Raw genomic sequence first — 20180 nt, 5'->3', positions numbered from 1 at the left:
CCTACCTGTAGCGAACTTTCGCATTGGCTTGTCTCTCGGCTTCCTGTTTTCTATATAACGCCGCAGTTTGCTCCATATCACTGGAAGCAGACTTGGACTTCTGTAAACTATCGCAGTCCAATAAATTTCTACTGTCAGATTTCACTGTTAGATTCGTATCTGACGTGCTTCTGGTTAATGAAAGTCTGTTTAAGCTTCCAAGCTGTCCTCCAGAACGCGTTCTCTTTATATTATTACTAGTACTGCTGCTGCTGCTGCTGCTGCTGCTACTCGGTTCAGCTAGTGTCTGTAGGTGATTTTGATCGTTCACTTCGTGTCTCGGTTCAGGGGTCGCTACACTCGGGACATATTCGTCTCCATCATCACTATCATCATCGGAGAGCAGATCACATCCAATGTCAGACCTCGCGTCAAAGAATTCTTCGTTGCAATCGCTCGTAAGCGTCATGCGACTTCCATGAATGAACTAAAAAACAAAAAAAATGTGGAATGATTAGAGCCGGTGTCAAGAAAAGGACTGGAAATGACCAAAGAAATTCCATACTGATGACGTAGCTAGGCAGAGATCAGTGTAGTTTCTCTGATTGGCTGTTACTTGCGCGGGAAATTTCAGAAACGAGCACCAGCCAATCACAGACACTACAAGAGCTACGTATACTAGAGACGAGTTACCCGTCTGTACGAGCTTCGGCAAAAATTTTGTTGCTCGTCTGGTTATGCGTCTCTAGTATAAAGACGGGCACAAGACGAGTTACCCGTCTAGACGAGCTACTTTTCGAAATGCGTCTTGAAAGACAGGATACCAAAAAGAAGCTCGTCTAGACGCGTAATGCGTCTTTGTGTCCGTCTTTATACTAGAGACGCATAATCAGACGAGCAACAAAATTTTAGCCGAAGCTCGTCTAGACGGGTAACTCGTCTCTAGCTAAATCGTGTCGAAGCCCAGCGTAATAGTGCATGTTTTTCCCCAAAGATCTGAAATAGCTATAATTTTTGTATCTTAGCGTCTCGCTTTCTGTTGTTATCGATTTTGGTCTTATTTTTATTGGACAATCCTCTCGTTTTATTCTTCAACTAATCTCACCGTGACGAAATATATGAAAGCCGGAGATTTTAAGATGCAACTTGATGATAACAGAACGCAATTATAACGTTTCGCTGTTCACGTAACAGCATTATCAAATTCAAATGTTAAGGCGCTGTCACACAATTTTGTTGCGACATGAGTTACAAAAAAAATGAGAAGTATACTAGGGCCGCCAAGCGGCCTGAAGTAATAATTCGGATTATATAAACAGACGAAGTGAGAAATATATGATATGGTTTGAAGCACTAACTGGGAATTCCTACCATTTGTTTTCTCATATATTTCGAACGGAGTCTGTGAAATATAATTTCTTGTGTAACGCACCTTCAAAGAAACATGCATGTCATTCAATATTTTCGTTGCATAAAGTTCTACTTCTCGCAACGATCATGGAATCGCTACAACAAACATTTTATGCATTTTCTTGGGGTGCTACACTAAGCAACGTTTTCTGCAATTTTTCTCGCAACGACACAGCAAAAATTTGGAAGCCATTTGCATGGAAAATACGATACAGTCTACCTATTCTTCGAAATTTTATTAATTTTACTATATTTCATAGAAAGATTTTTAATTTTGTAAGATATTGTATTTATAGTCAATAGCAGTATATTGTCGCTTCTAAAAGCCTCCTTGAGGAAGTCAATAAAGTATATTTGTAGAAAAATTTGAATAATTTGACAATGTTGTCAATTAAGACGAAGGCGAAACGTTGCTCTTGATTTTTATCATTTAAGATTTTATCATCTCAACGTGTAAGTGTTAATATTACAAAAGTTTTTGAACAAGGCGAATGAAACTGAGGTAAATGTTTAATTCGGAATTCCGGATTTGCATTTTCAAACAGCCCGGGCGCCAAGTCCTTTTATCGTCTGTTCGTTTATGCTAGTTTTAGAATGCACTTTTACATGTAAAAAGTGGAACTTTTCCACACAAACGTGTGAAAATATTGAAATCAACATTTCGTAGTTTTAAGTATGTTTCCCTTATCTATAGTCAATTTCACTAATTTTTTTTTGCAATAGCAAACTTAAGTTTCGAGAGAAAGTCTACAGTATACAGGAAATTAAAATCTGATTCAGTGGGAGCTATTTACATAATATTTCTATGGTAATATTTGCCGTGTTTGCGGACAAAATGTTAGCTAAATCTGAAATATGATCTACTGCCGAAACGTCTGGCAAGCTTCCAAAACAAAAGTTGTCAAAAATAATCACGATATTTTTAAATGCCAAGCAGAAAAAAAAAACTATAATAAGACTTCTATTAGCTCGGCTAGCCAACCAGACAAAACGTCCCGTCGTGCGGCGAGGAAACAATAAACACAATTTATTATTCAATTATTCGTTCTTTGTAATTTCTATTATTGTGTTTCTACAGTGGTGAAAATATTATTCGATGAACCAAAGCTCATTTGAAAGGAGATTATTCCAGAAGGGACACTAATCTGATTCCAGAACACCTGATAATAATATAAAATCCGTAATTCTACACCAAAATTATTCCTGTTATTTAAACTACAAGAACAAAAAGCTTTTAGTCCTCGGTCATGATCGGCACACGCTCCCTGATATATATTTTGAGGACACAGAAGTTGGTCATCGAAAATGCATTTTGATTTAACCTAAGACAACGTTTAATTTTATCTTCTCTTTCAAGCTATAAACCTGTCATGAATATTTACAAGCGTTTTGTTTTGAAATGAATTTTAATAACCTAATACAAATACAGCTTTGTAAACCTTATGTTAGCGAGGTATCTTACAGAGTTCAGTAATAATTTTAGAAACGTGGTTTGACATCTTTTTGTTGGTTTTCTAAAATTTTCAGCCAATCAGAAAGCAGGCGACCGCACGCGTAACTTGACCTTCCCGCCCACACACTAGCGAGGCTTCTGATTGGCCAGCTCTGGGAAAACCAATTTAAAGATGACAGAAATTAATCAAAAACTCGCACGACATGACAACAGTTTGGCGCGTGTGATTGTAAACAACTACAGCTATGCAAATGTAGCGCTGAGGGAAATATACGAGATGGAAATATAGAATGGAGAGTTTCTACCTTATCGGCTCCAATGGAGCACTCCAGAGCATGATGTTCCGTCGCCAAAACGTGCAAAGCATCTTCAAGAACTCTTCTCTTCTCAACTTCCTCTTCAAATCTAAGATGGCGCACCTAGAAAAGCAGGTCAAACGAAGACGAAGGAAAGAAGTGAAATACAAAATGTCTACAATGCCGAGTTAATTAACATATACCCAGCTAAAAACCGCTGACAAGTAACAAGACGGTGTGAAAACAAGAAGGCAACCGGAAGTACGGCAAAGTCCAACAAGCTCCAACAAGCAGGAATTCATACACAGAACTACAGTGAATTCCTCTCTTCCCGTCTTTTTACTCAGTGGAAAACGCAATTCATCAAGCATTTTGCCTTTATTAAAGAACGCGAGTGCTTTTCCCAGGAAAGATCGGCCACGTTCGGAAAATCTTCGATGAAGCGGCAGTCAACGAGTTTTCGAAAACCGCAGGCTCGGAAATCTTGTAATCGGCTTTCCGACCAGAAACGGTTCCACTTCTTTTTTTCGATCTATTATGTACAAGGGATACATGTTACACAAACTTGGGTCTAAAAATCGAATGAAAGCCCAAAATGGTAGTTGAAAACAGCAATATAAAACCACAAAAGAAACACCAAGACCGGAAAACAAATATGGCCAAAAATTGACAAATTGAAACGGACTGCTTAGCGCTAAATTAAATTTTTGTCAGATTAACGAAAATTGGATGCTTGGAAATAATTTTTCGTGTAAGAAGATTCCTAATGAGTTCCTTATTGTTGGGTTTTCGGAGCTTTAATTATTTTTGAGCTTTTAAAATAAAGTGAAATATATCTGGGATAGCACCAGTTCTAAAACCGTTTCAACCGAAAATAATTGGAAAAGCTTTCAATTGTGACACTTAACCCAAACCAACGGTAAAAAAATAAACAGTAAAACAAACAAACAAACAAAACAAAAAACAACCAACCTAAATTAAAACGGTTGATCCCATTAGAACATGTACACTTCCTAAACTCATTGGTTTACTACACTGCACGTCCGTGGTCAAATCAAGTGTAGCATACATGAAGGCCTAAAGCTATACAAAGTAACCGCTGTACAATCTTACCTCTTCCTGTTGCGCCAGCAAATCTAAGCAGTGAGTCAGAGCGCTACACATGTTCCGTGCTGTCGCCACAACTTCGTTGAGTTTCTCGCTAATCTTCAATAAACCTCCTGCAGTTGAAAAGAGTAAAGAAATTTACGAACCTTAACCGAGCTATGATATTTTAAAAGTAATTTTTAATACTGATGCAAAAAATTATTTTCAAATTGACGGAAACCTTATAAACGACCGAGATAGTTGAAGAAGGTTTTCAAAAAAAATGAAAAAAAAAAACATTAAAACATTATGTGGAGTGTGACAAATACAAAACTATTTATCAAAGTGAAGATAAGAAATATTTATCGAGCCGAAGTGAATAGTTATTCTAGTGTATAGTAAACAGTGAAAAAACAGTTTGATTTTATTACAGGATGGTCAAGGTCAAGGGACAACTTTTCGCACGTGAGACAAGATATGTTACTAGGCAACATTAAATCTTCTTGTCACGTGTGTCCGCAGGCGTTATTTGGGATGTCACGCAACGTTTAAGAGACGTACCAAATGACTTCTGCGAAGGAAAAATAGACTTGCTTACAAGTCGAGCTCACAGAGGGCGAAGCGCGAGAGCACGAAGTGAACGACTTTTAGAAGGTCTAAAGGAAAAACTACTCGACTGTTGACATTTCTGCCTGTCCCAGTGCATTGCAACATGTTACCAGGCTCTATAGCAGAGGGGAAGCTAGGAGAGAAACTCGGCTCCATTCTTTCCGCCCTTTTCCCCGTCACGCTGCATAATGTCTAGCGTGACTCTCACCTTTGACATTAGACTGTGATGGATTAGAGGTAGTAGCATCAACAATTGAACTGTTGATTCCAGACACTTGCTGGTCAAGAAGCTGCTGGTGGGCACGAGCACTCTGAATTACAAAATCAATAACCAGTTACATTATTAGCCTGTGTACAGCCGTCCCGCTCCGCTCAAAAAAAATCGTGGCGGAGCGGGAAGGCTGTACACAGGCTATTACATTGTTTGAACCTGTAAACTACCTCTATTTCGCGCGCTTTTTACTCAACAAATTGTTACGATGCCCATATATGGTCAGGAAGCTTTTGTTATCTGTCATCCATACATGGCGGATTACCTGCGTTATCATTCAACAAATTCGCAAAATGCCCATTTTTGGCCAGAAATTCATTGTTGTCCGTTATCTGTAAATAACAGATATCCTATCCTGCGATATATGTTGTCACGACAGGAAATAGACCCCTACCTAAGGAAACGAATTTAGAAAATACCTCGGAACCCAGAGATTTTTAATTAGTATCCTTAGTGGGTTGAACTTCTCTGTCTTTCAAATGCAAAATGGCAGACGTAGGTTGCTAAGATTCGTCCAAAGTCTTTCAATGCGCTGTTATTACCACGGTTTTTCTGGCCGTAAAATGCGTTAAGTTGACAATTTGTTGAATAATAAAACAATTATCTTGCTTAGTCATACGGAAAGACGTCTGATTTTAGCCAACTAGGCCTACGGCCTTGTCGGCTAAGTAAGCGGCGATTTTCCGCTCGAAATTGGCAGGGTAGTTTTAAGACAATGACGGATTGTAGAATTTAAAAAATATAATATTTATATTCCAGGACTAAAAGGTAATCACCTTGAGCGAGTCTTGCATGTTCCCAAGAGGAACGACATCTTGTTCTTGATCATCAATCAGTAAAGTTGGTTGAGTGGTGTAAAACGTGCTGTAAGCACAGTGTTCATGGAGAGAGTTCAGCCAGCGCTACAACAGATCACAAATTCAACTTTCATAAGCTGTGGCACTGACCTAGAGCTATTACTAACTGCACACATGCAGATGTCAGCGGAGATCTCTATTACAGCACAGGGGGCCCACCCAAGCTGAGTGACTGTTGACGTTTTAAAACTATAAAGAAAATGCATGGGAATACTGAAACTTTCCTGTTGGTATGAACTATTGCGAGTAATATTCAAATTTAAGCCGTTCAACAGAAACGTCGTGCGTGCTACTGTGCATAATAAGGTTTTCCTCTTATGTACAGCAGGCAGCATCAAAAACCCAGTAAATCGCAAAAATTCTCTGTTTTGAGCCACAAGGACGACAAAGCACAACAATTGAGGTAACTTAACGTTTCTTTTGAACTCAAATGAGAGTATAACTCGCAATAGTTCATGCTAATTGACAGGAACGTTTCGGTATTCCCATACATTTCCTTTAATAATTTTAAAACGTCAACAGTTACTCAGCTTGTGTGGGCTCCCTGTGATTGCAGTAGACTGTTCACACTCCCTCTATTTTGCTCCCCCCCCCCCCCAACCACCAGCTCGTGACATTTGTTTTCTGCTGGCGTCCAGTTTTCTCGCGATCCTTATCTAGCGATCAATGATCGAAGAAAAATATGAGAAAATATAGGGGCCGGGGGGGGGGGGGGACTCCTATATGAAAGGGGTGGGGAAGCTCGTAGGAAATTTTAAAAAGAACCCCTAAAAGAGACCAATCTGGGTGTGGCGCAAGCTATTCTTTACCCCTAAAAGAAAACAAAAGCGGGGTATGTACAGTCTACTATTACCGCAGTTATTGTGAACCAGGATTAATTGTGCACACCTGACGTTGAACCTGTGGAACTTTTTCACTGGGTGGAATGCTCCAGATCTGAACTGTGTTGTCTGAATACTGAATTTTGATTTTATGTTTCTCGTCTTTTGGCACCTTTAAAAACAAAACAAGATGACGCTGTTAACCAATAGGCAGTGTGGTTAGACCAATGTTACAATATGGTCATTTACAATGCGTATTACGGGGTTTCCATTTGAGTGTCGTAGTACTAAAACCAAAGTTATCACCCTGACCAAAGACAATCCGGTGAACCAATCAAAACTCGAAAAATATACACGAAGCCCATGTGAAGAGCCGAAAAGGTGTATGAGCGAGTCATGATTGGTTTTGGTTTTTAACTGGTTGAAAAAAAAAAAAAGGAGGGAGTATGTTAAAGCAAAACCAAGGTAGTTCAGGATCGCTTTCAACACTTTACTGAAAAGTGCTTTATCAGTAAAATATTCAGTAATGGACGGTAAACCAGCCTGATAAATCGATGATAAATCTGAGCATCCAAGCTCGTTCTCTCTCTCTTATGGAATGTACGACCTATCCACAAAGAAGACGAGCTCGAAGCCCGCAAAGCGTACAAAAGCTAGATAATTAAATGACAAACTTACAGAAAATTTACAGCGATCCAAGTATTTATATCCTTGCCTCTTCACACTAGCTGCAGCATCAGCCCTGAATGCAACAAAAAACACTTGAAATTAGCTTTACGGTTTGACAGCTGCAACGTAATTTTCAACGAGACATCTAGGAAATCATTGCATTATTTTGTTTTAAAGGAGAATTCCTGTTTAAAGATAAAGATACTTATAACCCACCAATTAATTTTCGCGCGCGCTCATTGGACAAAACGCATCACGTGGTACAAAATCGGACGACGGGTATCAGACAATATACCCCGTCCGATTTGATATCCGTCGCCCGATTTTAAAGACAAGTACAAAACAAACGAAAAAGTCATATTTTCAGCTATAACTTTTTAATCAAATCACAGTGTTAAAAAATTGCGTAAATGTTGCAGTTAATTTTCGATCTCAGTTAATTTTTTTATTTTAACTAGTTAGTTTTTTTTTCTAACTTGTTTTTTTTTTATTCTAGGTTAATAAGTAGCAAAAGTAGAACACCTCCCCTCCCTTGATATCTCATACCCCCCATCCTTACTAACCCTCCTCTACTATCTGCTGTTATCCCCCTCCCCTAAGTACTATCATTTATTTATTTTTCCTTTTTACTAACCTGCACTGGATTTGAACTCTCAACCTCTGGATTTGCTGTCCAACCCCTTATCCACTATGCCACGTAGGAAACATTGGGTGAACCACTATTTTTTAAAAATATATGATACCCTAACCCTAACCCCATTATTTAACTAGTTAAAAAAAATCAACTAGTTAGAAAAAAACTAACTAGTTAAAATAAAAAATTAACTGAGATCAAAAACTAACTGCAACATAAACAAATCAACTGGCATTTATTTCAACCGCAGTTCCGCCGTGATTATCACTGTTGGTGTTTCCAATTTAACGGTGATAAACGCGTTGTAAAAATTAATCGCAGGGTTATAAAATAAATAAACCTTCTGGCTTGCTGGTATACTGGAAGATAATGCCCTTGGCTGAAAGATTGTCCTCAAATTTTTCACAGTTGCCCTCGAAGCTTCGCTTCTCGGCCAACTGTTCATTTTTCGGACATCTTTCAGCCTCGGGCATTATCCTCCAATATACCAGCCGCCCGAAGGGGTTTATTTACTAAATATCTTATACACATTCTTCAGCTCTTTCAATGACATTATAAATTGTAAAAATACAAACCTTTTGTTGAAGTAGCTAAGAACACCTCTTTCTAGGACAACCCAAAACTTTTTCCACCCAAAGAATCTTGAGCGCTGAAAAGGGACAAACACAAAACATTACAGAAATAGTGATACTATGAGACTGAAACATACATTTTCGTTAAAAGCAGCTGTTGAATTATGTTTGGGAGCAGGGATTGTGCAGCGGTGAAGGCACTCGCCTCCCACCAATGTGGCCAGGGTTTGAAATTCAGACCCGGCATCATATGTGGGTTGAGTGAGGACTTGGTTCTTGTCCTTGCTCCAAGGGTTTTTCTCCAAGTTCTCTGGTTTTGACCTCCGACTTCCACAAAAACCAACACTTCCAAATTCCAGTTCGATTGGAATTACACAGCCCCACAAACTTCTAGCTTTAAATACTACCACGTACTAATGGTCATTCAAGTGAATGTTAATTTATGTTAGCTATGGTTTAAAGGAGCTACGTCACGATCATTTAAGTCACTGATTACCAATTGGTTCATGCTTTAGTGTGCACTTTCAAGTTATGGTGCACATGAGAAGTTTGGAGAGCACGAAAGAAGCGTTTTTGCCTCAAGCAACTCTAGCTTCTTGAGTGCTCTCCAAACTTCCCAAGTGCACCATACCTCAATAGTGCAAAAGCTAAAAGCATAAACCAATTGTTTTATAACATCGATAGATCTAAACCCGAGCCAAAAACTCGCACACTACTAGATTTGATTGCATGGCTCTGCTAACTATGTTATAATATTTTCGTTTACTTCTAAGTTGAAGGAAAACTCTCAAAAAAATAGTTTTTAAGGCACAAAAAATAAACAAGGATGGTAGGATGAACAACTAACTTGAACAAAAATTGGCCAATTGTTTCAAGATGGGCTTTCCAACCACGGTGTAACTCCTGTTAACTCGCCTTTTACTACAACTGGCAATATCTAGAGTCAAAGGTCCGCAACGCGTGCAAAAAGATAGAAACTGTATTTTTCACCTTAAGTAGAGCACCTTCATGTCTTGAAACAACCTTGTGAAGTTTCTGCAGTAAAATAAAATAGATAATCAAAAACTACAATGGGCTACAAAGAAAGGAGTTGCTGTCATTTTCAATAACAAGTTTGAAAGACTCATTCAATATTTTTCTTACTTATTTCTACCATTGTTTTAGAAAATTTGTTGCTATGATCATCAAGGCAAAATACCCTAGCTGATGATTTTCTTTATTCTCATCACTGTTTGCTTGATCTTGTTTTAATATTGCAATGAGATAATAGACATCAATCGCTTAGGAATTACAGGGGTGGCACGGTGGCCTTGTTGTTAGTGTGGGCTTGAGCACAATTAACTTAAAAAAATATTAATATTAATTTGTGAAAACAAACCTGCAATGGCTGAACATCCAACAGCTGTTTCATTTTCTTGTTATAAGCTAAGTCCAGTGCTATCTGGCCTATGATAGAAATTTATAGTGTCATTCAATGCCAACTACAGTTGCAGTTACTGTAGTATGATAAGATCTCGTGCACACATGTAGTAAGAACATTTTTTTTAAAGACATCCATAATAAATTTACATAGTCCATTCTTTCTTATTCTTACACATTTATATTCACAATTTGGTTATTCATATTTTTAGCCGATGAAGACTGCAGATCTAACAGTCGAAAGCTCATATATTTTTAAACATTTTTAGCCAGAGATCGTTCTTAAATTTTTATTGTGCTTAACTCTGGCTATGGTCCTTCAATATTTTTAAGAAAAATACTGGCTTGTTTCACGGCTTTGTTTATTCAACTTTTAAAATTAAGAACCTTTTCAATGTAAAAGATTCTGTCCCTGATATTCTCTGCATGCATGTTGTATACAAATTTTTATGTGTAAGTTGTAATGCTTGTTACATTGGTGAAACAAGCTGGCATTTTTTATGCATGTGCGCAAGCACTTATCATTGGACAAATCTTTCAAATGTATTCAAACATCTGCAGGGTTCAGAGACTTGTCTTGCCTTCTGTTCTAGACTGCTTCAAATGAGGTTTTAGACTCTGCATCAACTAAGGACCAAGTTAAACTAAAAGAAGCGATGCACATAAAATGAGAAAAGCCCGTCCTGAATCAACAGATCAAACAGTCATTAACTTAACGCTACCTTTGTAGGCGTGCTAACCAAGGGCTCTTTTGGCCAGTTGCACACACACTTTGTAGTTCGGTTAAAAATATTTGAAGTTACTGCAAACTGTGGCTTTATTGCCAAAAAAGAATATTTGATAAATGTCCTTTTGTTGTCAGTCTGTATCTTTGGAAAGGATATAATTGTAGTTCCAGATTAAAAATTTAAGGTTGATTCCTGACTGAAATTTTTGTGTTATGTGGTTGGGTAAGACAATTAATATTTACTCCCAGATAAAGTTGCTGGAGGGGTCATCCAGAGGAAAATAATCACTAATCCTAGTCACCTCACTCTACATAAACCAAAGTAAAGTTCAGGCCTGGTAAGCTTACTGGCTTGAAGACAGACCTAACCCTTTGTATACCTGCCAACTCTCATGCCTTGGGCGTGAGTCTCACGCCTACAAGTTGAAAACTTCGATCTCACGCCAACTCACGCCTACGAACCAATTTCTCACGCCTAGTCGAAAAATGTGAGTTATTACAACCATAACTAACACACTTTACAAAAATATGTAAACTCGAACCAATGCGAGAAACGAAAACTCCATGTAAAATGAGTAAATGATGATACTTTTCCTGAAATCTCAGTGTTTGAAAAAAATCTCGATGATTTGGTAAGTGCAGAATGCAATATGGAACAATTGAAAGTATGATGTTTTATATATGTTCGTGTTTATTTGCTTTATTTTACTTTCGGAGAAAACTGTTCATAGGCTACTTGTATTCTTTCCCAGGTGTTCCTTACGTTAATCTTTGCAAACGTAACACGACACTTTTGTTCGTTTGTAACAAAATACTTTTGTTTTCCTTGAAAATGCCGTAACATGAAACTCTTGTTTTTTGTTTGTTTTACGGCGACATCGATGACATTTGTTTAATTTAATTAAGTTACGGTTTAAACTGCACGAAAGACGATTCTCAAAAACTAAAGAACAAATCTAATCAAAAAACATCTTTTTCGAAAGGGTTTTTAAAACGCAGTACAGCTAGGATATCTGTTTCCTGGTTATGAGGAGTTTCACGCCGAAAATCCCGGTGCAAGTTTTTGCCTTCCTAATTACGAAAGTGCTATGAAAGTCTAAAAATCTAATTTAAGTAATTTGCGGTTTTCACTTGGCGCCACGAAGTCTGCAGGAATCTTACCACAAACATGCAATACAAGTGATGTTCATGAGAGTTCCAGCAAAAAACGTAGACTAAACTGCGCATGCGTTTGGCGTAAAGAACGTTGCCCTAGAACGTCGAGTAGTACCACAAGGAGAGCAAAGGGTTTTCTGAAACAAATATATACGTTTGAGATCTTCATATGATAGTAACGTAGATGTGCTCCAGGTTTTACCTAGGGGTACGGTCAGGTGCTCCCCACCCCCACCCCCTCCACAAGGAATAATATTAATTAATTGATATTAATTAATTAATTGGTGATTAAAAGTTTACACATTAGCGCGTTAGGGGTTTAGCAGATGACAGCCCACCAAACCATCACAAAAGTGCATTCTGCACTAAAAAGGCATTGGGAACAAGGTCGTGTTTAGCAAAATATGTCCAGGGATCGGAATATGTTTGGAAGGTCTTCAGAATACTTCAGATGTCTTCGGAAAACTTCAGACATGGTCGTATCGTCTTCGGAAATCCTTGCACTCTCAGGATAAAAATCTCACGCCTTTGACCCAGAAAAAGTTGGCAGGTATACCTTTGTACTTAAGTTATGTTAGCATTTAATTCTTACCACTGTTGTTCTTAATGGTTGTGTCTGCCCCATGCTGTAAAAGTGTGACGGCAATCACTTTGTGTCCCCTGGAACAAAATAGAAAAACTAATCACAGTCTGACCCCTGTAAGATGATGCCCCATTGGGACAAGAATAATGCTTCACTTGAGGGGGTATCTCCTTATGGAAGGCTAAAAATACAGTGTTTGTGTGTGATGGGGAGTGTCCATTGCATAGAGTGTTAGTGTGTGTCTTTGTAATACAAAATATAGATTGAAGTACCATATTTATTCGATTAAGCGCCCTGGGCGCTTATTAAATTTTTGGACCATGAGAGTGGGCGCTTGTATAAGATGAGCGCTTATTCGAGGCTGGGTGCTTATTAAATTTTTAAATTTCTCGCAAGTAGAAAGTTTATTTTACAACAAAACAATGAATACCGTAATAACAAAACGTGAAGATGTACCAAGGCAAAATTTTAAACTGTTAATTGAAAGAGTCTGTAAAATACTCGGTCTTCGGGGAAGTCTCTTAGTAGTACTTAGTCAATTTCAATAAGAATCAAAGTACTCCTCTTGTGCACTTCAACATTTTTTGAAGGGGGTGGGGAGTGAACGCTTATTCGAGGCTGGGCGCTTATTAACTTTTTCTATCACTTCAATATTTTTGAAGGGGGTGGGGAGTGGACGCTTATTCGAGGCTGGGCGCTTATAAACTTTTCCTATCAAGAGGGTGGGCGCTTATTCCAGGTGGGCGCTTATTCGAGGTTGGGGGCTTAATCGAATAAATACGGTAGATAGTAATGTAGAAAATACTGGACTTGTTCTACACAATGCCAATACATCCCCCTGCCCCATCTTATAAGTCTAACAGTGATCAAAGTAGTCCACTCTGTAATATAATGATCTCATTATCCAGTAATTTGGAACCTAAGCTTGGCACTGCATGTTACTAAGCAACTAGTAACTTCCTGTTCATTCTTGGAAATAATTAAGATTTCAACTGAAAAAGGAACTTCAGCCAAATTGTCGAAACTTGCTGTGTACTAAATTTGGACATAATCTACGGCCATCATGTTTAATTATGTTCGATTTTTTTACTTGACATCTTACCTGTATGCGGCACAGTGTAACGGAGTGTTTCCCACCATGTCTTGGCAGTTGATATTAGGGGGATGAGTACCGTTAATCTGAAAGGCAAACAAAAAAAATTGACTCTTGCTAATGATTCTTTAAACTCATCGCCAATTAATAGATGAGCTTGGGGAAGGTGCCTATAAAAGGGGGTGCTGGTTCCAGGCGAAACACAAGCTTTGAGCAGGGCACATAGGTATCCATGGCAACACCGAGGACAGCAACCTCCCAAAGCCTTCATCACCAAGGTGTTTTAAAGGGGGGAAGGGTAAGCCACATATAACCATTTGATTAAGAAAATAATCAAGAGGGAAGGCACAGTGGCCTTTATTGCATTGGTCTCCAAATACACAAGTCTTAAGATTAAGCTGTGGTCTTTGTTCTCATGTTGCAATCCTGGGCAAGACACCTTATTCTCACAGTGCCTCTTCCTACCCAGGAGTTAAAAAATGGGTTCCAGCAAATTGCTGGGGCAACCTGACAGAATGCTGCAGCCAGGGCTCGAGACTAACGGTAGCCAACTAGCCAAAGGCTACTAAAATTTAGGTTTTGGCTACCAGGTTTAGCATTCCTACTAGCCATTTGGCTATTGTTACTTATTTTCGCGAAAATGGAACGGCCATATTTCGCAGAACTTTATTTTCGCGATTTGGCCAAAAATATGTAATTAACATAAAAATACAATAGAAAAAGCCTGAAATAAATTTTCGCGAGTCTTAAATTTTGCGATTTTCAAATCGCGAAAATTAAGTCCCGCGAAAATAAGTAACAATAAGGTATCTGACTAGTGAAAAATTACTTTTGGCTAGTAAAATCTGACATGTCACTAGCCAATAAACCAGTGAGTTAAAAAGTTAGTCTCAAGCCCTGGCAGCAGTAACCTGTTCTGTAATAATCCATTAAAAAGGAGTAGCAAGGTTCTTGGTCACTTCACGCTTATGAAAGTGTATCATGGAGTTAAAAATGTAAGTGCTAGTACTTAAGGAAAAATAAGCTTTATGATAATCAACAGAACTTGACTTACCAGTTTCTTTAACTCAGATGTATCACCTTCTCTTGCTGCTGTAAGCAAACGATCTTCTAACTTGAGCTGGAGACTCCTTTCAGCGGCTGGAAAAGGATGAAATCAATACGATCATGCTAAGCTTGTGTGTGAATGAGATGCCAAGACTAACAGGTTATTTTAAGACCCTATTACAATAACAGCTTAAGACAGCCAGGTTACTTTTGATCACTGTACTGAACTATTAAGCTGATTTTTTCTTGATTGTCATACTTCAGGGAAATGTTCTTAAAATCACGTTTTTTACCTCTCAAGTACAGAGCAGACAAATACAAGAGAACTAACCTTTAATAAGTTGTTTCACTTCTGTACTGTTGGTAACTTGGCTTGGTTTTCGTCCTTCTCCATTGATGATTGTCACATCAGCATTGTACTGAATCAGTAACGTCACAACATCCTAACGGGAAAATTAGATTAAAGGTAAAGATAATAATAAATTAATATGGTTTGTTTAAGGACTGCTTAGCACCCTATGCAACACTGTGGCATGAAAAGGATGGATGATTTTAAGAATGGATTAAAAAAGTATAAATAATTTAACCAAACATTATTTTTGTTAACATCAGTCTCAAGTGATATGCTTACAACATGCCTACAATCATGATGCCTATGACTGTCTTGGGAATGTTGTATGCCTGTAATTGACATGCAAGTGGTGTTATAAGCCTGCAGCATGCACTGTCACTGATAAGCTGAAATCACACTGTCTAAATTGGCCCTTATAGGTTGTGTTGTTACAGGAAATATCCATACCCCTCCCACTGAAGGTTTTTTGGATTGAATCCCCCACCCCTTTGGAAATTCCAGTTCAGCTCCATACTTTCCTTTAAAAATTTTGGCTGTTGATACCTCTTCACCTCTTCAGAATTTCCAATGAATAATTTTATTTTCTGGAACTGCACATTTTGTGTTTTGACCAAGAGAAAGATGCTACCTATAGTCCCAAACTCTACAAATAAATTCTCTTTGCTTACTGCTTTTTGTACAAGGAATAAAATAAAGGGTTCCAGATACATTATATAAAAGGAGGCCACATGTAGTATGAGTTTAAAACTTGTAACACTTACAGCTCTTCCAGTAAAAGCAGCGCGGTGTAACGGTGTGTCTCCCATTCCATTCCTGGCATTGACATCAGCTCCTTTCTGAAAAGATTAATAACAATAAATTTCTTTAATTATAAAATTATTTTAACACTGATTGACAGGTATTGACAAATCAATTTCACGTCAACCCTACAATGCATTAAATAAATAAAATAAAATAAATATCTTAATAAATTATTGACCACTCCCAGAATTGGGCTTTTCAGGGCCAATGTAAACAAACACTGAAACAAATATTGTAAATGAATATAACATCAGTAAAAATAACAGCCCTCTAAGAGGTCATGTGGTTACCGATATTTTAACAGACTTAGTTGAACTGAGGAAATAGTGAATAGCTAAAATGGTCCTGGAATGTTCATAGTGTAGTAATGAAGAAAGTAGTCTCCCCGCTCCTGCCTTCATCAATTATTTTACAAGAAATCAGAGCGACAAAAATATGTTAAAGATTTTCTGAGAGATTTTTGGTGAACGTAGTTGTCGCAGGCTTTCTTGCAAAACAAATAACAGATATTGATGTTGGCGGGCCTAAATGTGTTTTTGGTTTACCTCTGGTCCTAATAAGGGAGGAAACATATTAAAGGCAACAGGTTGACCCTTTTCTGCAAAATGAAACGATCTCCTTACACTCAGAGATAAATTCATTGATTCCAAACAATATAAATATAAATAACATTTCACTGCATTTCAGGCCATGTGCGTTCGTACTGTACGTTAAGTACACAACTCTTACTTCGATTTCGATCGATTCATCGGTTGTATTTCGCAGTTGACGATCAAGATCAATAGACATTCTATTATTACTTCCTTTTTGCAGTGTAGGCCACATTCAAATTTGCGGGGGGATTGGGTAATAACCTTGTCACGCATTCTACCAAAATTTGTAGCGATCGGACGAAGAATAAATTTTTGGTAATTTTTTTAGCCATCGTTCCTGAAGAAACGATATTGTGTAAAGGGCAGTATGGGAAAGAGTTTTATGCATAGCCAGAAGTTATTAGGGTAAATCCTCATGCCGTTTCAGGTACGCTTTAGTTCTTCCTTCATGCTTCGGAAAATATTACTTCGAAGCAATATCCACATGCGAAGCATCATGTTCCAACTACGTTCGGCCACATGGAGGTGGCAATCATCATATTCCAACTACGTTCGCCCATATGCACGTGCCAAGCATCATGTTCCAACTACGTTCACCCATATGCACGTGGCAATCATCATTTTCCAACTACGTTCGCTTATATGCACGTGCCAAGCATCATGTTCCAACTACGTTTGGCCAGCGGTTCATTAAAGCAGTTGATTGTCGATCGTGGAGCGTTCGAAAGCGCCATAATGATTTTGAAAGTGGCTTTTTTTATTTGGAATCTTCATATTTAACTAAATTCTAACAATTCATCACCGTAACTCATATATCCTTCTAAAGAATAGTATTGTAATCGTAAAAAGCTACCTAGAGAACTTGAGAAATCCTCGTGCCCTTTCGGTACGCTCTCATTCTTACTTCGTGCTAAGTGCTTTGGAAAGTCTTACTTACTTACACAGGTAGTAACATTATGGTTACCTTGGTAACCACAACAACTGGCAGGAGGCAGACAAGTTGGCTATTTACAAGTGTACAGAGGAGTGGAACTCGGGACTACCGAGAACAACACCAGCTAGTGGTCAGAACAGGACTTAAACCCGCGACCTCCAGATTTCAAGTCTGGCGCTTTAACCACTCGGCCATGCTGCCTCCAACATTCATGTGGCCACTAAATGAAGACTTTACATATCTGTTCCTTGGAAAACCAAGGTCTGGTGCCACAAGTGGGCATCTTAAACTCAATGCACTTGCAAGATAAATAAAAAAGTTGTTTTTGATTACTCACCTCTAGCAATGCTTTCACAACATTCATGTGGCCAAAGTAAGCAGCGAGATGAAGAGGGGTCCATCCTTGGTTGGCCTTAGATTTCCCTACAGTTCAATTAAAACATGTAACTGTGAAGGTAAGGTAAGTCTGTGCTTAAGCCAAGTGGGCAATCAGGACAGAGCTTATCCCTATTTTGGTCCGTACCATTAAGCAACTACCCCATCCCCACCCCCCTTCCGATGGAATGCTAGCCACTCCCCCGATGGAATGCTAGTCCACTGCAGGGTTACCATGATTATTATTTGTATAAACCTGCAAAATCTGCCATTGCTATGTGTTTTCTCCGACAGTAGTCGGAAATATCCATATTTTTTCATGCTTTTTTGTGGAGCAATTGTAACGATATGGCCTTGAACACATTGAATTGACAATTCAATATGGCATCGCAAAAAACAAAGCGTCCAACGCATATTTTGCTATTTTCATTCGCTAATTTTGCTGCCGTAATCGACTGTCTCAAAAGGTACTTGCAATTTTAAGGTATAGAATTGTCAGATCTCAGTGAAAATTGCACTGTTTATTTGTGTAATGTTGAGGAAACTGTGTATAAATACCCATCGCAGACAAGACATTTTTGACAAAATTATGGCTTTTTAAAGTTGAGGCACATATAAAAATAATTAGGACGCTCTATCTCCAGAAGTAAATGCCACCATACCCCAGGTATTTCTAGGTATGTGCACTTTTTAACCCTTAATCAGCTCCAATTTAAATTTTTTTTTTATCTCTTATCTCTTGGTGTTTTTGAGCCTGCGATAAACAAAGGAATTCACACCTAAGGTGTGAAAATTGACACCTCGGATATACAGTTTCTTAAAGCCTATTATCTATACAGTTAGGTTATGTAATTTTTTTTTGAAAAATCACTAACATTGGAGTTATCACCTTCTACACAATTTTCTTAAAGCTGGTCAAGTCTTTTGCTGTTTGAATAGGATACAAAATTAAAATACCTTTGCAGTTTATGTCAATACTTGAACGTGAACCATTCTTTGATGACTTAGCTTGTAACAAACTCTACAAAAAAGTAACAGTCCATGAAATCAGTAACTGAACCACAACATAATCAGCAATGCAACCACGACATCCGTCCGTTGTTTAAAGGATGGATGTCGTTAGCATTTTATGTCATATGTTGCTTAATTTTAATGATAATGTCAAAGGGGAGAGGCCTGGCCATTGATGGACAGTGCCTAATTCTCCAGGTTGAAAAATGGGTGTGGCACAAATTGCTGCACCTTGAAGAAAACAGCTGATGGGCTGATAGCATGTGAGAAGTAGTATAATTAGTAATTAGTGGTTGCCAAAGTATTTTTAATTAGACATGGCCATAGCCATAGCAATTTTTCTTGGACAATTCTGTCCAAGGGGAAAAGGTGCAATGAGGTTAACCCTATGTGAAGCACCAACCCCTGAAATACCAAGGCCAGACCATGACACCGGGAACTACCGTGCCCTAATCTTTGCGATAAAAGTGTGGGTTCTTTAATGTCCCCTGCTGACCATATAACACTGAAGATGCAGGAAATGGGACCTACGGTTTATCTTCCTTATCTGAGAAGACTAAAACATCTAACCATTTCAAGATGTCATTGCAAAGGCAACATGTTCAGTAGTAATGTACTACACTCTGAGGCAAAAAATTTTTTGCCTTAGAGATTTAGTACATAACTACTATCAGCACTGGATTCCAAAAACTGAAGCCAAATCTGAAAAACTAAATCTGAAAAACTAAATCTGAAGCCAAAGTGAAAAACCTAAACTGAAATCAAATCTCAGAATCAACCCTAGGTCAACCCAAGGTCAACCCAAGGTCAAAAAATGGAAACCAAACCTTGAAGCCAAATCTATAAACTAAACCTTGATTAAATGATAAAAATAATCTTTGATTATTTTTGACAATATTTAAAAAAAACTTTTTATACTCTTTTTCAAAATTTTGGATACAGTGCTTTTAAACAAGCCGAGTTTTTATGCTGTTGTTATTATCATGGTAAATCTCTTGTACTGAATATCTGTTGTGAATTATCTTCTAAAACGATTATGATTTTTGTTATTTTTGAATTCATTTTTTCTTTTTCAAGGTTGGATAATACACTGTTTAAATCATTGTAAATGTTACATATGTATTTACTTGTTTCATTTTCTTCATTTAATAATTTTGTTAATGGCTTGCAATGTCCATCTTGTTTTAGTTTTTTTCTAAATATACTAAAGTGTCTAGATTTTCATATACCAAATCTCCGAGTTTTGATAATTCTTTTAATGTTACGATATACTTCAGTGTGTTTATTGCGTCATCAGACATATTTTTGAATGTATTTGCTTTGAAACATATTTTCTTTAAATTTTCCATGTTTATTTTCATGTTGGTCATTTATCTATATATATAGTGTATGTTTTTATTTTTATGCGTTTTTTCATGAATCTCTTATACTCT

At 37.8% G+C, this 20180-nt stretch overlaps 1 protein-coding gene across 1 annotated transcript in view; it reads right to left on the bottom strand.

Annotated features, from left to right (window-relative positions):
• The window catches only part of LOC144666878 (oxysterol-binding protein-related protein 1-like), a 63578-nt gene that overhangs the window by 19542 nt on the left and 23856 nt on the right, over positions 1 to 20180 (bottom strand). Inside the window, exons 2-18 of the mRNA XM_078528300.1 lie at positions 18694 to 18757; positions 17699 to 17784; positions 15795 to 15869; positions 15013 to 15124; positions 14689 to 14774; positions 13644 to 13720; positions 12551 to 12618; positions 10036 to 10103; positions 9648 to 9692; positions 8661 to 8734; positions 7461 to 7524; positions 6850 to 6954; positions 5881 to 6006; positions 5042 to 5144; positions 4252 to 4358; positions 3148 to 3261; positions 6 to 466 (exon numbers count right to left, since the gene is read on the bottom strand). Coding sequence (XP_078384426.1) covers positions 6 to 466; positions 3148 to 3261; positions 4252 to 4358; positions 5042 to 5144; positions 5881 to 6006; positions 6850 to 6954; positions 7461 to 7524; positions 8661 to 8734; positions 9648 to 9692; positions 10036 to 10103; positions 12551 to 12618; positions 13644 to 13720; positions 14689 to 14774; positions 15013 to 15124; positions 15795 to 15869; positions 17699 to 17784; positions 18694 to 18757 — 1835 coding nt within the window. The remainder of the gene's footprint in view (positions 1 to 5; positions 467 to 3147; positions 3262 to 4251; positions 4359 to 5041; positions 5145 to 5880; positions 6007 to 6849; positions 6955 to 7460; positions 7525 to 8660; positions 8735 to 9647; positions 9693 to 10035; positions 10104 to 12550; positions 12619 to 13643; positions 13721 to 14688; positions 14775 to 15012; positions 15125 to 15794; positions 15870 to 17698; positions 17785 to 18693; positions 18758 to 20180) is intronic.

Source organism: Oculina patagonica, chromosome 9 (assembly GCF_052425735.1).
Source record: "Oculina patagonica isolate OP01 chromosome 9, crgOcupat, whole genome shotgun sequence".
In the NCBI taxonomy this organism is placed as follows: Eukaryota; Metazoa; Cnidaria; class Anthozoa; order Scleractinia; family Oculinidae; genus Oculina; species Oculina patagonica.
This window is presented reverse-complemented; position numbering and strand designations above follow the sequence as displayed.